The 15496-nt window shown below is 41.3% G+C and overlaps 1 protein-coding gene across 5 annotated transcripts in view; it reads left to right on the top strand.

Moving 5' to 3' along the window:
• Positions 1–15496, top strand: part of TRAK1 (trafficking kinesin protein 1) — a 135213-nt gene that overhangs the window by 15085 nt on the left and 104632 nt on the right. The window contains exon 1 of one of the 5 annotated variants that reach the window (XM_065752761.1): positions 13243–13392. The exons of 1 other annotated variant lie outside the window; for it this stretch is intronic. In XM_065752761.1, the coding sequence (XP_065608833.1) occupies positions 13307–13392 (86 nt within the window). In that variant the 5' untranslated portion in view covers positions 13243–13306. Of the gene's footprint in view, positions 1–13242; positions 13393–15496 lie in introns of those variants that run through there. 3 more of the 5 variants (XM_065752762.1, XM_065752755.1, XM_065752756.1) reach the window with 3 other exon arrangements.

Raw genomic sequence — 15496 nt, 5'->3', positions numbered from 1 at the left:
AATTGGGAAGCATGAGATAAGAGGGCTTCAGCCTGTTCTGGTTTTGATTTGAATCCTGCAGCAGGTAATTCATTTTTCTTCTGAATAGGAATTGGTTGTTATTGACTGCCCTGATTTCTAACAGGAAACTGTTGTTTGTTTCATAATACAGCAGTGTGGCAACTTGGAACTGGCTGTACATGAAGCTAAAGAACAGACGTGGAGGAACTGTTTTTGTCACTGCGTTGTTCAGTGGTTTTGTCAGTTATCACTGGAAATGTAAAAGGACTTTGAGATCTTAACGTTGTCTAACTGAATGTCAGTTCAGTACTTGAGTACAGCCCTGTAGCTCAGGAATGGTTCCTTGAGTAAAATCTAGATCGTGGGGTTGTGTATTACTAGTTACATTTATTTATTTGTTCTTTAGTCTTCACACTTACCTTTCGGAACCTGATTGTGGAGCCGACCAAATAAATCTGGCTGCATGCAGTATTTGCGCTCTAGAAGGGAAAGAGGCTTTGAATCACAATGACTAAATCGGTTGTTACTTGTTTCTTTTTGTGTGAAGATCACTATAATGCGCATGCTGTGAAAAGGCTGGAGAAGTAAAAGGGAATGTAGTTCAAATTCTTGTTTTTAGTGGTGGTGGGATTTCTGGGGGAGAGGGAGGGTTAGAATTTAGGGGTCCTGTTACATTATGAAGTCGTGATGTTCGGATCAGAATGGTTAGGGTTTTGTCTTGGGAAGCTGTGCTGCATATCTGGGCTGTTTTACATTTTAATTAAAAAAAAAAAAATCCAAAACACCTCCATTTGCTGTTGCTAAATACAGTAATGCATCTGGCTAAATACTGTTAGTATCTACAGTACCTCAGCTGAGGAGGCAGAAGAGTCTAGAATCCTTGGTGCCGTGGATGTATCTCTAAATCACAGTGTCTTGGATCTTGGACCCTGCAATGCATGGACGCGATCAAAATGTCAGCAGCTGCTTGCACATTTGTAGTGCTGACAATATGACCTTCAGGCTAAGAGATCTCCACTGACGTGAGCTCTGCCTGGGGTATGTTTATTTTACTCTGTGTGGAGCTCTTGTGGTTGCGTTCTTCCAAGTGACCACAAAGCAAATGAGAGTATGAAACAACTCTGTTCTGTGTGCGTGTGAATGGCTGTTGTAGGTCTCCTGTACTGACACTTGTACTTTTTTATGGTGCCCTGGGGTATTGTAATTTGTGGTAGAGAATGTGGACAACTTAAATGAGAAGAAATCATGGAAAAGAGGAAATGCATTTCTTGGCAGTGCCAACACTAGTTGGATCAGCTCCTGTTTATACCTAGGTGGGTGGGTTTGCAAATGTGGGAGTTTGCTTGGGAGATGGTGTAGATAGGAGGGCAGAGTTGTTCTGTTAGCCTGTCTCACCTCATTGCTGGTAAATGCAGCAGGGTATAGTGATGCTGTCTTGGATATTTTTTCCAAGTTTTGCCTCTTGTCTCCAGAGCATGCCCACCTTGGAAATTAGTACTAATCTGTAACAGCACAAATGTGCTTGCCACTTCTGTTAAATGTTGTTTTGGTATTTTTTCAGGATGAGGGAATCATACGGCACAGGACTCAGACAGTGAAATAGCTGATTGATAACTCATAGGGTTTGTTACTCTGAGCTAAGTTTAGCCAAATGACTTGAACTGGAGCCTATCACCTCTTTATATAAAGTACTCATCTGATGTGAATCAAACTGCAGCAGCTCTGAATATTAAGGTTCTGTAAGGGGGAACTTTCCTGTCACCAAGCTCTGCTGTAGCTTAGAAGGCCCCTGGACTACTTTGGCTGCACATGCCTGTGATCTGGTATGATTTATGATCTCTGTGATTACAGCATTAAAACTGCTTCCACATCCACCCTCAGTCATCCATGTGTGGAGGAAAAGACAACATTTTGGCAGTACTGTTGGTGAGGTATGCTCACAAAAATGGGAATTGTGCCAAGCCGGAATCATTACAGGTTACGGTAACTCTATCTATCAATGACTGTACTTTGCAGTTAAACAGTGTTTGCATTGTCTTTCTTTGTTCCCTTACGCATTTGTCTTGCATGCCAGCCTCCTGGTTTTTCAGTTTCCTGAGTAGCAAATGACAAGCTCTATACGGACAGCAGCTGAATAAGATACATGGTAAAAAAAAATTTGGGAGGCTCTTTTCTCAGCAAACTTTAAATCATAGAGATGGTATAGAGTGTGGGCAGGTTAAGATGCCTGGTGTCTTCCAGTCAGTGCCTTGATCTTGTAAATGAAGTAAAGCCGAGTATTTGTAAATTGTATACAGACATCGTTGTACTGAGTGAAATAATGTGAGTACGGTGCAGATGGTTAAGAGCAGTCGCAGTCTTTGAAGTACGAAAATGCTATGATCCAGGTGCAAGACCTTGCACTTGAGGAAGTTGTGCAGAAAAGACTGCCTTTACAAAACAAGCAGAGTTGAAGGACATCAGGTATCTTATTTGTAGTTACTGTATCTGTTACACAAGCAGCAGCACAGCAACAGACTTGTTAAATGTGTCTGATGTCAAACTTATTTTTAAAAAGCAGTGTTACTCATGTCTGGTGCCAGCCTTTGCTGCAGCCAGACTCAGCGCTTGTGACGCAGCCATTGCTGTTGTGCCTCCTAGTTGCAGTTTAAGATTGAGATTAAATGGTTTTCTCTCAGTTGTTCTGTCAGAACCCTACAGTGTGACACCCTCAGTCTTCTGTGAAGGTCTAGAACTAAACAGTGGTGGCATGCAACTTCTGTTATTGTTAAAAATGTTAAATTTTCGATGTTGAGTAGTTGACTTAGTTCCTTAAAATGCTTTTTTAATTTTTTTTATTTTTTGAATACCTAGTCAGAAATAAAAGTGTTTGTAGTTTAATCAACTTACTTTGGAGACTCAAGGAAAAAATGATACCTAAAATCTTTCTTGATTGTAATGGCTCTGAGAATAATTGAATATTAGGTAAAAGGCACACGACTGTAAGTATGTATGTCACAGCAAACTGATTGCTGTAATGGGGCTGATCTTTATTAGCTTTGCTCAGACTTCAGTGCTTCATACAAACCAAAAAGTAACTTGTTCTGTATTTTCAACTCCTCTTGCCTTTGTTGTTCAGTGATGTGATGAAAATTATCTGCCAAATGGCTCTTACTTTAAAATGAGCCAATACTGTTGGATAGTGTGGGAATAGATCTGCTTTTGTGTTTGTCCTCTTCTGTCCCTTGTGGGAAACGAGAATGAAAACATTCTCTAAGGAGGATGTTAATGTCACATATGAGTGTTTTATAGTAAACTGATTAAATGAGTTAGACTTGGAATTTGGAGCTCAGTATTCAGTCTCTTGTTACTGTGGATACAGCAGTTTTCTTTTTTCTCTTTAACATTTTCCATATGCCACCATTGCTAAAGCTGCTGTTGGCTCCTAACTTACAACTCAGCATTATTTTATGGGACCAGTAGGGTAACGGGTGGCTTTTTCTGTGTTTGTTAATTGAGAACGATCTGCATCTTCAACTGCAGCCTCTGGTAGAGAAGAAATTAAGTTGTTGAAGTGTAATGATAGCTTTGGGGCTATTTTTATTGTTTGGGTTGTGTTTCTTTTAGTAAAAAAATATATATATTCAAATCACTCCAACAGTAAGATCCTGTGCCTGTGTGCAGTTAGAGAATTCAGAGGGATAAAAGAAGCATAGCAAGTTTGCATAGCAACATGCTTCTTAAAACTTATTAGCCTTTTCATTTGTGATGTGCGTTGTATCATAAACTAGTTGCAAATTTTATATGGGGATTCAAAAGTAGAAACACGGCTGTGGAGTTTATGTTGCTCCTAAGCAAAAAAACTAGACCTTTCTGATTCAGGCATCTCAATTCTAATTTTCTTGTCTCAGTTTGATGGAAGTTCTCACTTGGAGGCGTTTCTGCGATGAGCTTGTCTTTACCCTGCCCTGTTTTGAAGATGGGAGAGGGGTGGAGAAATCTGTTTCCAAGCATGTTAGCAAAAGAAAATGGTGATCTCTTCCCAGTTTGCCTCCATTTCTTGCCAATGCTCTGTGATTTCAGTAGCATGTCTTCTGCAGAGTCTGCTCTGTAGGCCCAGCTAGAACAAAACACTTGAGTTCTTTTTGCTGAGGGTATCAACAGGACAAGTGCAACCCCTCTGTGGTTGCTATGCTTTTACTGGAAATTTTAGAAAGCAAGCTAACAAAATCAGTGATGTTCTTTAAGCCCTTTAAGTCACACTCCTCTCTACAGGGTCAAGTGCTTCATCCGTCACAGAAAGGCTTGGTCTGGAGATGGTGTCTGGGTGCAGGATTTGTGTGCTAATTCTGAGGGCACCTCTGAATTGGAGGAGCTGTCGACTCCCTTAAGGGAAAAGAGTCCTTGCAGAGAGATCTTGTCAAAGTGAGGGCTGGGCAGTCACCAAGGGCATGAAGCTGAACGAGAGCAAGTGCCAAATTCCGTCCCTGGGGTGGGGCAGCCCAGGACATATGTACAGACTTCAGGACAAGAGACAGGAGGGCTGCCCCACAGAAAGGGATCTGGGGATTCTGGCTGACAGCAAGTTGAATCTGAGTTGGCAGAGTGCCCTGACAGCCCAGAGGGCCATTCGTACCCAGGAGTGGTGTGTCAGGCACATACTGCCAGCCGGGAGAGGGAAGGGGATGTCCCATTGTGCTCTGTGGCCTCACGTCCAGCACTGGGTGCTGGTTTGGGCAGTGCAATATAAGAAGAATATTCAAATGTTAGAGAGCATCCAGAGAAGGGCTGTGAAGATTGTGAGGGGTCCAGAGGGCAAGGTGTAAGGAGTGGTTGCAGTCCCCTGGTTTGCTCAGCCCAGAGCAGTGGAGCTGATGGGAGGCCTCATGGCAGGGGCAGGGCAGCTCCTCATAGGGAGCGGAGGGGCAGTGCTGAGCTCTGGCTGAGCTCAGGCCCTTCCCTGTACTTTCCCAAAGATTGAACTTGTCTGCAGAATGCTTGTGCTCCTCTTGGTGCTTTGTAGAGGTGGTCAGTTAATAGGTCAGGTTTCCCCTTTCATGGGTGCACATATTGTACTAATTAATAAACTGAACTCGTGCCTATTGACTACAGGAAGATACCAACATCTGTGTGTGTGAAAAAGTAACTAGGTGAATGGAAGTGTAATGCAGCAGGCACTGCACCCCCAGCAAGAAATTGCTTTCTTTGTTCCCACCTTCAAGCCATGTATAGGGTTTGCTAGCTGCACCCTTTGGCAGTAGGAATCTTCAGATTCTTCCTTAGAGCATTTGTATGATAAATGCCTGTTAATGCCTACTGCTGGCTCGGTGTGGGCTAAAATGGAGTTCAATTTCCTGAGCTTCTTGCTGTAAGGATTTTTCTTTTTCTTTATAATACAGCTTTTATCCTCTGTGAAACAGCTTTTGAACATCCTTAGAAGGTAGTTAGAAATACTGGTTTTTAAGTTAACAAAATGTACAGGAACGGAGGGCAGTCCATGAGTTTAAAGGGATGGATGGAATGGATAATGGCTCTGTAACACAGTTAAGTGCAATTAAAGCAGTTTGTTTCTCACCCTAGATCACTGAGATTGCAGTTATTTTCTTTAGTAGCTTTACTTTTTGAAATACAGAGTGATCTGTTAAACTGGAGCGAAATGAAAGGAGCATGGGATAATCTTATGGAAACGGTGACTGTTGTTAAGCTGCTTGAAATGTGAGCATTTCGGTTTGCTTTCTGTGTTCACTTGTGAAATGCAAATTGAGTTGAGAATGAATGAGGGTGTCCAACTGTGGAGCATTTCTGGGCTCAGGCTGGGCTGGGGGCAGTGGCAGCAATGTCACGTGAGTCTGTGCTAAGGCCATCAGGCTGGGGACACCAGCTGTGCTATTATTAGGGGTTTTAAAGTCTGTGGCAGATGTTCCTAGGCTCTCTTCCAGTCTCCAAATGTGGTGCAGTGGAATACGTGGAAAAAGAAACATCTAATTGTTTTTCCATGCAACAAACAGATTTTCTTCCCATGCTGCTGAGCAAGATATTTTATGTTAACTTGCATGTATCAAAAATAGTTTGAAGTGTTTGAAGCAGCAGAATGAAAAAAGTGATCCTATGAAGACAAATTCAAGTGCTGTGTTTGAGAGTATGACTCCAGGGACTAGCCAGAACTCAAGTTCTTAGGTGTGCATGTTTTACCACTCATGTTTGTTTTTACTTTCTTTGATACTCCTGTTTAGATGGGGACCACTGTTGTGTTGCTTTTTGTATTATGCGTATGTGCACAGGGAATGAGGTATTAAAGATATCGTGATTAAAATGTGTATGCAGAACTGCTGTTATGGTGATACAGCATATAACAATCATGGAAACTTTTGTCTGTGTGTGGTAGGAAAAGTATGCACATGTATTATTTCATCTGTCCCCTCTGGAAGTCATTTAAGCAGTTTAAAAATCCCTGGAAATATAAATCCCAGGCTACCTAGCATTGTATGGATTTGTGATGCACTTGGTGTTGTACAGAATGCAGGAGGGAGGTATCTAACAATGAGATATGAGACTGAATAAATGGCCAAAGGTACCTGAAGATGGAGAATGACAGTTTTTTATAATAGATATCAAGTATGTGAGACCGTTGCATCTTGTCATTTGAGAGCACTGCTGTATGACTGCACTCGAAGTAAGCTGCTCTGTGCTGCAGCCTGGGTGCTGATGGCTTGGATTGGTAGCAGGAAAGAATCAGCTGCTAGTTGAGTAAGATTGTGGCAGTCTACCCAGGCACGAAGCTCATGAGAAAAGAACAGTGCCTCTGGTGTTACCGAGATTATAATGTGGGATTCAGAGAAAATTTAAGAGGATTAGTCATGGCATATTGCATTAAGCCTGACTGCTTACTCAGAAGGATTTTTTTTTTCCTGAAAATTTTGTTGGCAAGATGTAGAAAATCAGGATCTTGATCTGCAGGGGCTTATTCTGCAGGCCTGGAGCAAGGGCAGTCACAATGTGCTAATGCGACTGGTTAGAGCTGGGCTTCCCAGGGAAGGGATGGATGAGCTGTCAGGCTTGCACAATGGGAGGAGGCCCTGCTAAATGTGCTTTCAAGCAGTTCTTTGTTGGGAGTTAGTTCTTGTTTGACTGGAATCCAGTATTTATATATCCTCTTACAGTATCAACAACTTTCTGACTGGGAAATAATTGCTTGGATTAAAGTGCTCAAGTCTTGCACTGAGAGTATTAAGCCCTAGACAGAGCCCCCCTACCACCCTGCCATGTTCTGAACTTCAGCAACCTGTCGTTCCCTGCATGTGAGGTGAGAGGGTCAGGAGAAAAGGGGATTTACTTATAGCAAGTTTCAGAAGCATGTTTTCTCCATAACCCTTCTCCCCTCTTAGAGATGTACTACAGGAAGCAGTCATGCCTGCTAAATCCTAAATTCTGGGCTCTGTGCAGCTGCAGAGATGCCAGCAGTGGTGCAGCAGTTAGGTCTTTTGACAGAAGATGCTTCTCCTGCAATTAATCCAGGCTAAACAGCTGCCAGTTAGATTCTAAATTATCTGTAAATGTATAATGCTTTAAATATGCAGATTCTCATGTGAGTATGCATCTTCCTGGGAAGATGGATCAACCTTCCACAGATGAAGTCTCATCCTCTCACTGAGCATATCCTGAATCTCTTCCAGGAGAGTGTACGGGATTGTACTGGCTAATTTCTCTTCCTCTTCAGCCATAATCAATACATTATAAATAGTGTAAGAAAAACCTTGTGATGGGTGTGTGTTGTTGAAGGCCGATTTATTTAACTGGCAGATTGATAGGTTAATACACATTCCTGCTCCTTAGGGGCATTGATGGCAGGCTGTGATTTATTATTAATTTAATTTCTTTAAGCTTGATGCTTTTTTATGTTGTTGATATCTTACAGTGCAGACCATGTTCTTGCTTCAGGTCAGCAATAAAAAATATAGATTTACATACTGAATGAACAAGTCTTGGAAGAAGCAGATCTCTCGCTCTCTCCCTCCTCCTAGCTTAAAATCAGGTCTGCTGGCCTCACAGAAGGGCTTTACATATCTTGCCTGCTTTCTGACTGCCAAGCAGAAGCTGTAGTCATGCTGAACAAAGCAGCAGCATTCCTGGTTCCTTTTAATGATGTATTCAGAAGTTCACTGCCTCCTGATTTAATGAGTACAGTGAATGTATTCACAACTAACAAGAGCGTGCTCATTAAACAGCAGTAAGTTAACTGTCCTATTCTCTTCTCGCAATCTGATTCATAATTAAAGGGTGCCGTGTCTCAATACAACACTGGTTTGCCAAATGGAGAAGGTAGATGTTTTGAGAGTATGCATGGTTAGATAGGATTGTTGCAGTCTAAGTAATTTAGCACAGCTTGCCTCACTGATAGGGCTAGTTTCCTTGGTGGGGGCCTTGTATTTTTCCAACCAATCGAAACATTTAGATGCAAGCAGTTAGCCAAAACATTAATTTCAATAGCTTTTTAGTTGGTAAAAGCTTTGATTTCTGTATTCTACTGTGTTGTACTGATGCTGTTGCATAAATCCAAGGTAGCATAGCTGTATTAGCTGGAATCACTAGGGTGTGACTGAGGGCTGAGATGGACTCTTGGTTTGCTTCAGACTGCTGTATAAACCCAGTCTTAGAGTCCTGATGGTAAAGCTGCAATATTTAAGAGTAGAGAGGCAAGCTTGATGTTTTGTGTTGTTGGGTGCAAGTTGAGTGAGAAGGGTTGTGCTGCCCAGAAGCGAGAAGGAGCTTGTTGGAATTGCCCTCAGTGGTGTTGAAATAAAAGTAGCAAGTGCGTGCTTGTAGAAGTTATCTTCCTCCAAAAAGTGCACTTATTTTGATTTTTCATGGAACTAGGAGTGAAAACATAAATACAGAGTATTTATCTTCACTCTTATTCTGAGTCTATTCTGAAATATTTTGTCTTATGTAACAGTAAGCATCACAGAAAAAGAAATGCGGGGGCAGAAGGAATCTGAGGATGTAGGGAGGATAATATGTACAGTCTGCTTTTCCACTGGCCACCTCCTGACACACTGTTCTGGGGGATTTTAGCATAATCAGAATGACACCAAGCCAGTTATCATTTTCAAAACAGCTTTCAATCTAGTCTGCCTATGCTTTCTTTTATCCATCAAACTGGCTTCATAAGAAAAGCCTCTCAGTCTTTGGTACCTGTTTGCCATATGGAACAGCAGGCTCCTGTGAGGATGGGGGCAGATGTCTGATACAGCCGGCTGCAGCTGCTGCCTCTTCCCGCAGGCAGTCTGTGCATGACTTGATCTGTACTCTGCAGGCAGGGAACACAGATCCCTGCAGGTCAGTGCCTTGGGAATCCATCAAAGCCTAGCAAACATATGTTGAGTTTTCTAACAATCGTTAGTTTTGCCTTTCCGTTTTTCCTTAAGAGCCATTTTCATTCAGATGCACTGAGTCAGCAGCCTTGCTTCTCCTTTATATTAGTCCTTTTATATTAATGAGAACAGTAAGCTTCCATTTTAGATGTAGACTTCACATTCTGCTCGTACTGATGTATGTTACAAAACCTATGTGTGAAGTAATCCAAAATAAAATGAGATTTGCATGCTTTGGAGTATGGAAGAACGTGTCCTTTCCATCATTAGATAAGGAGAATGAGCCACAGTGGTTGATTCAAACTGGGAACCACTTGTTTACGTGGGGTGTCATGTGGAGACATGCTCACAGCTACAGGTGGCTTGTGCTACACGGGAGGGTGCAGTGAGTTACTGTGTGTACAGGAGGCAGGTGGGGGCGAGATGTCAGGGTTTCTTTGGGTTGTTCTCAGTTCCCAGCAGAACTTCCCAGAAGCTGTGTGAAATGGATGGACTGGGTTAGGGGGTCTGTCTTGTGCCTTGGTGGTGCAGGTGTGTCATGGGGGTGTTGTACAAAATGGAGCATGGAGCGATGTCTTGTGGTGTTCTACTTCTGACCCCACTGTGTCTGTCCATATTATGTAGATGGGCAAAAGGCCTGGCTGGTTTTTCCTTCGTGTTGGTGATGTCAGAAAAAGACTGTTTCAGGAACAAGTTGATTGTATTTTATTCTTATTTTTGACCTTGAAAAGCTTGAACTTTTATGAAACTAGACCGCAAATGTACATTAGAGAAGCAGGAGGAAAGTGGAAGCAGTTCCTGCATTACAGTGCTCACTGCTATTTTTTCTTTCTCTTTTTTTTTTTTTTTGGCAAGGTCTTTCTAAAAAGAAATCCCCTACATTGTCTGCATTATGGCTTCTGATTTTCTTACAATAGCATATTGCTCACTTCACACTCCTGATGTTAAGGCAGGCTGCTGCTCTGCCAGCTTGCTCTCAGAGAATCTGTTTACTGCCTGTGCCTAGGTATTGGAGAAGCTGGTAAACATCCTAAGCGTTACTCTGAGTAATAATTTATCCTGCCTACATACAGAGCTTTTAAAAAAGCTGCATTGAACTTATATTTGCTCGTGTGGGTGTGAAATGGCTGTATAGGGGATATTCTTCTCTGGAAAATGGTGCACTGCTCTCTCTGTAAGCTTTCTTGCCACAGCTGTTTGGTTTGGATCTTCATATTCACCATATCCAATAATAGGATAATAGACGACACTGAAGTTACCTTGCATTAGTAATGGTGGCACTAGTTGTTAGCTGGCCTTCTTCAACCTCTCATTAGGTTAATTTAAAAAGTCAAGGGCCTTTTACTTCCTCACTACCCTACTGGTGCACTGAAACAGTATGAAAGTTGTATTAAAACTTATCAAAGGAAATAGTTTAGAAAGGTTGAGTAGAAACACCACTAAAGAAAATCAGAAAAGCTTGTGCTTTGCATGTAGGGCTTCTTATGAGAGTTGAGTTTTTTCCCTATGAAAGAATCTATGTGCCAGAGAGTAGATTTGGTTAGGGTTAGGTATTTGAATAAAACCATGAAGATAGAAAGTCCTGAGGATATGCAGTCAGTGTAGGTCATGTAGTCCTGGATTGTTTCTACTGTGGCAGCATAATGTACTATGGGTAGGTAAGAGACAACAAATGAATCATTTAAAGATGAATGGTACAGATTGTCTTTATGATGTGAATGTATAGTTCTGGCAGTTCACATCCACAGTTGCATAAGCGTGGAGCTGCTCAAAATACACAGGAAGCAGTGACTCTCCCAAATACTGAGCTTCTCTAAGTTGCTTGGATTGATTAGACAGTTGTAGAGTTAAATCCTAATTTATCCTACTGAATATTTAACAGTGTCATAGTCTGGCAGAGGATAAGTAGTCTTATTCTCTGTTCATTCTTGACCAGCAAATCTTCATGCTGTTAAAAATGCATGGGCAAGACAGATGGAAGATGGCAATTACATGCACTTGTTGGGAAATTGGAAGGAAAAAAAGCTCTGGTTGGAAAAAATCCTTATTCTCAGGAAGAAGTTTCATAACTGAAAAATGAATGAAAAACGGATTTTCATTAGATATTTTACTTGCTGAGGTTTCAGGGAAATGTGGAAATCCCAGCTTGCATGCCAAAGGTATGAACAGGAAGTCTTTCTTCTTAGCTTTGCATGGCAGTAGGAAGAAAAACATTTTCTTCTCTTGTAGGCCTTTAAAAAAATATTGTTCCCCCCCCCCCATTCCCTGAGCACTGAAGTGCTGCATTTGTATATTGATGTATACAAATGGAGATGGGAAGATGTCTTCTTTGAAACTTGAAATAGCTGTATGAAATTCTTTGACTCGTGATTACTTTAAACCTCATTACTTCACTATTTGGCTTAAATTTTGTTTCTCCTATTTCAGGGGTTTGTGTTCAAGCTTATGATGATGCATAGCAATGCTCATGGGAACAAAGGTATATTTGCAAATCTGAAGTACCTGATGAAATCTACCATTCACCATATGGTGCATTTCAGTCTCCTGTAATGGCAGCCCTGATGCTCATAACAGTCCTTGTACTTCAGTAAAGCTGTATGAGTCAGGGCTGTCATGAAGCAGGAAGCAGTGGTGTGAAAAGGCACTGGGAATATCAGCAGCTTTGCTGATGAAGTAAATGATGCCTTTCTTACCTTAAAGGCTGGACTTTGTCCAGGCATGTGGTTATGCTCAGTCTTTAACTGAAGAATAATGGAACGATTATAAATCAGACTGAAAACGTGTGTGAGTGTGAAGGATTAATATGAAGACAGGCCGAAATGAGGATTTTTTTTTAAATTGAATTTGCATAGTCAGCATTCAAAGGCTGTTGCCATAGGAAGCCCTGTAAATAACCATCAATGTAGGTGTGAGCCTTTTGAGTAATTACAGCTGAATTTTACAGAAAATCTGGATAGTTAAACAAGACGGGAGAGAGAACCTTAATAAGCAGGAGCTGTTGAGAAATGCTTAAAACTGGATTATGCTGGGGGGTGTTGCATTCCATACGTACAGTGATTCAAATATTTGTTACTGGTGTGGACTTCTCTTGGAGTACCAAGTTTTTGCATCCTTTGTTTTGAAGCAGAGTGCTGGATCAGGCCACCAAGAGAACTGCTGCTGGAGAAGTGGCTGCATACCTGGATGTGAGTAGACAGGACGGCTGGGGGGGTTTTGTAGGTGGTATTATTAGCAAGTTAAACTTGTCATTCCTCAAGAAAACTACAGAGCTATTATTTTGAAATTCTTAAAAGTCAGGATTTGCTGAGGGGCTGCTCATGCATTATATACCAGAGGAACAGAATCTGTGTTTCTCTGCCCTTTGGAGTGTGAACTCAGCGCAGCAGGGCTTACTTTGTGGGAGTACTTGTGTGATTGCCAGATGAGCTCATGGCTGTGCTGGTCCACCGGTGTGTCTGGACTTGCAGCAGAAGCCTTTGTCTGTTGAACTGAACTTCTAAAGTGCTACTTTATTTTATCCTGTGGTTAAATGTTACCACTTCTGTGAAGGCTCTGGAAACATTTTATGATGTGTTCAGGTTGGTAAGTGTTGCCTTGTTTTTGCTTATGATGTTTACCAGGAGAAGACTGATAACCAGTTCCATTCAGAGGGTGTTTGGCATACAGCTGTCTGCACTGCTGTGTGCTGAAACTAGAAATTCTGGATGTGCTGAATAATGTTGATACTGTAAAGATCACAGTTCCAGTGCAGCAGACTGAAGAGAGGAATAGTCTAAGCCCTTCTCTTTGACTCAGTTTGGTAGTTCATGTAACTGCTCAGCCAAGAGAGGGCGAGGAAACTTGTGCGGGAGCCAAAGTTACAATAGCATTCAAATGACCTTACAGCATCAAGAACTCTTCTTCGTGTGGGGAAAACGCAAATAGAACTGACAGTTAAAGCAAGTGGTGCTGGCCAAATGGTGAAGTTCTGGAGGGGGAAAGCAGACACGGGAAAGGAGGAATGCTACGCAGATGATCAAGAGCAAAAAGCACAGCAGAGCAGGTACAGCCATGGCTGTTGTGGAGTTGCAGTTCCCTGATATTGTTTGTGAGTTTCAAAGAGCTCAACTTTGAATGTAGTATGTGTGTAATGCATGTCCAGAAGCATTGCTAGCTATGTATTCAATCAGTTCAGAGAGTGCATGCAGATACTTTCATGCTTTTTGGATTCCCTTAGTCTGCAGTTTAGCTGAATATTGTTTTTCAGCTGTTGTTCTGGATAACAGTGCCTGGCCTCTTACTCCAGTAATGCTGAGCTGCTGTTATACTGTTACATGCAGCTTTTGTACTGTGGGGGAAGGAGGAAAGACTTCTGCTTTGCTATGCAAAAGTAGGGCATCAACAATGCAGCTGTGCTTGGGGGGGGTTCAGGATTGCTTTTCATTCTGTTTTCTCCAGACTGCAGTTTGTACCTCAGAGTCTGAAGTCAGTCCCAGTAAAATGCCATACTATTTCAAATGCTGCCACCCTAAGGTGTTTTTTTTTTGTTTGTTTTTTGTTTTGTTTTTTTTGAGAATAAAGCAGTAGAAATTTGAAGACTGAATGGAACTGCTTTGGTCATCAGTTCTGAAGTCATGGTGTTATTATTAAACAATTGCTGAGATGGCAGCAGATAAATCTGTACAAATTTACAGTCTTTGGGCATCCCAAATAACTACAACTTCTTTGAAGCCCATGGGATAATTTATTTGTCCCTTCTTTGCTGATCTGGGAAGGTGAAGGGCCATAAATGTGTTTATGTAACATTGGTAACTTCAAGCCTCATTCAAGCACAAGATGGCCTGTACTGGGGTTTGCATCATTTTATTAAGCTCGTTTAATTTTCTTGTTTGTAGGTAAATTTGAAACCAGAGTATTCAAACAGGAAGAAAAATAAGGCTACAAATTACTGCATGGATTTCAAAGTTATCAACTGTTTTTGATAGAGCTCTATTCTTTCATGAAAAACTGCTTAAATCTTGATGGATCTGAAAAACTTAATTGCTGTTAGGGAGTTCAGTGTTCACGTTCTGGTGACTGGAAGGTTCCCACTAACAAGCATAGTTACTGTGAACTTTAAATGCAATTACTGTGAAATTTAAACGTAATAAATGAGGAAAAAGTGTATATAATTTACTGTTTCTTTTTACTATTCTACACTTTGGCTGTCTGAACTCTGTTAAAAGAATGAGTGCACTTACAGAATCTGTAAAAATGGGGAACTGCTTCTAGTCAAGTTAAAACAGGAATTAAGTTCAACTTTTTTTTTTTCACATGTTCTTTGTTACAAAACCCATTTTATCTCTGTGCCAAAACAATTTAAAGGGCCTTTGCATGTCTGGGAGCTTTTCAGCTTTGGAACAGTGCCTGTAGTGCTGTTCCTCACTTTGTGATTAGCTGACTTGAGAGAAGTTGAAATACCTTCATCAAAAGCCTTACATTCACCAGTTTCATAGAAATGCAGCCTACTGGCATTACCCACAGTGCTTCAAGTCCCTAACACTCCCAAAATCTCAGTGCTGTTCTTAGATGACTGCAGGAGAGCAAGGGGAAGGAAATGAAGATTTTTTGTCAAGTTGTTAGCATCTGTAACATGACTGTGCAAATTACGGAAGTTTAATTGTAATTGGACAGAGATAGAGCTTGTATCAGGCAGAAAGAATGCCTTTCTTGTTAGCTCCTTTTATTCTTCTCTTTCCTGGTCCCCACTTGTTCAGGTAGGAATACACTGCAACCAAAGAGCACCTACGTCCTCATAGGAACCCTTGTCCATAGGCAGTGGACAAAAAAGGTATTGTTGAATGGAATACATTAGACAGATTTACCTGATCTTTTTTATGTGCCTCACTTTCCTCTTGTAAATTCCTGTTTTGCCTCCGTTAACATTTAGCTGTAGTTAATTCAGAGATGCTGTTTGTACTGTGCACTTAACTTACCTACGCTTACTGTTAGTTTCCACTAAGTGTACTTCCAGTGAGGCTTCTAATTCATCCCACAGCAGTTCAGAATTTGTCCCCAGTTATCTTTATTTGTAAAATATTGAAGGACACTTGTCTTGCACAGGTGTTGAGTGCTAAAATAGGAGAATTTTTCAACAGATTTTTATATAAATCCCCTCCTCAATGTAT

The sequence above is a fragment of the Cyrtonyx montezumae genome, unplaced genomic scaffold, assembly GCF_038088225.1.
Source record: "Cyrtonyx montezumae isolate F1298 unplaced genomic scaffold, pur_monq_1.0 scaffold_8, whole genome shotgun sequence".
Lineage (NCBI taxonomy): Eukaryota > Metazoa > Chordata > Aves > Galliformes > Odontophoridae > Cyrtonyx > Cyrtonyx montezumae.
Note: the sequence above shows the minus strand (reverse complement) of the source record. Positions and strands in the feature narration are given on the sequence as shown.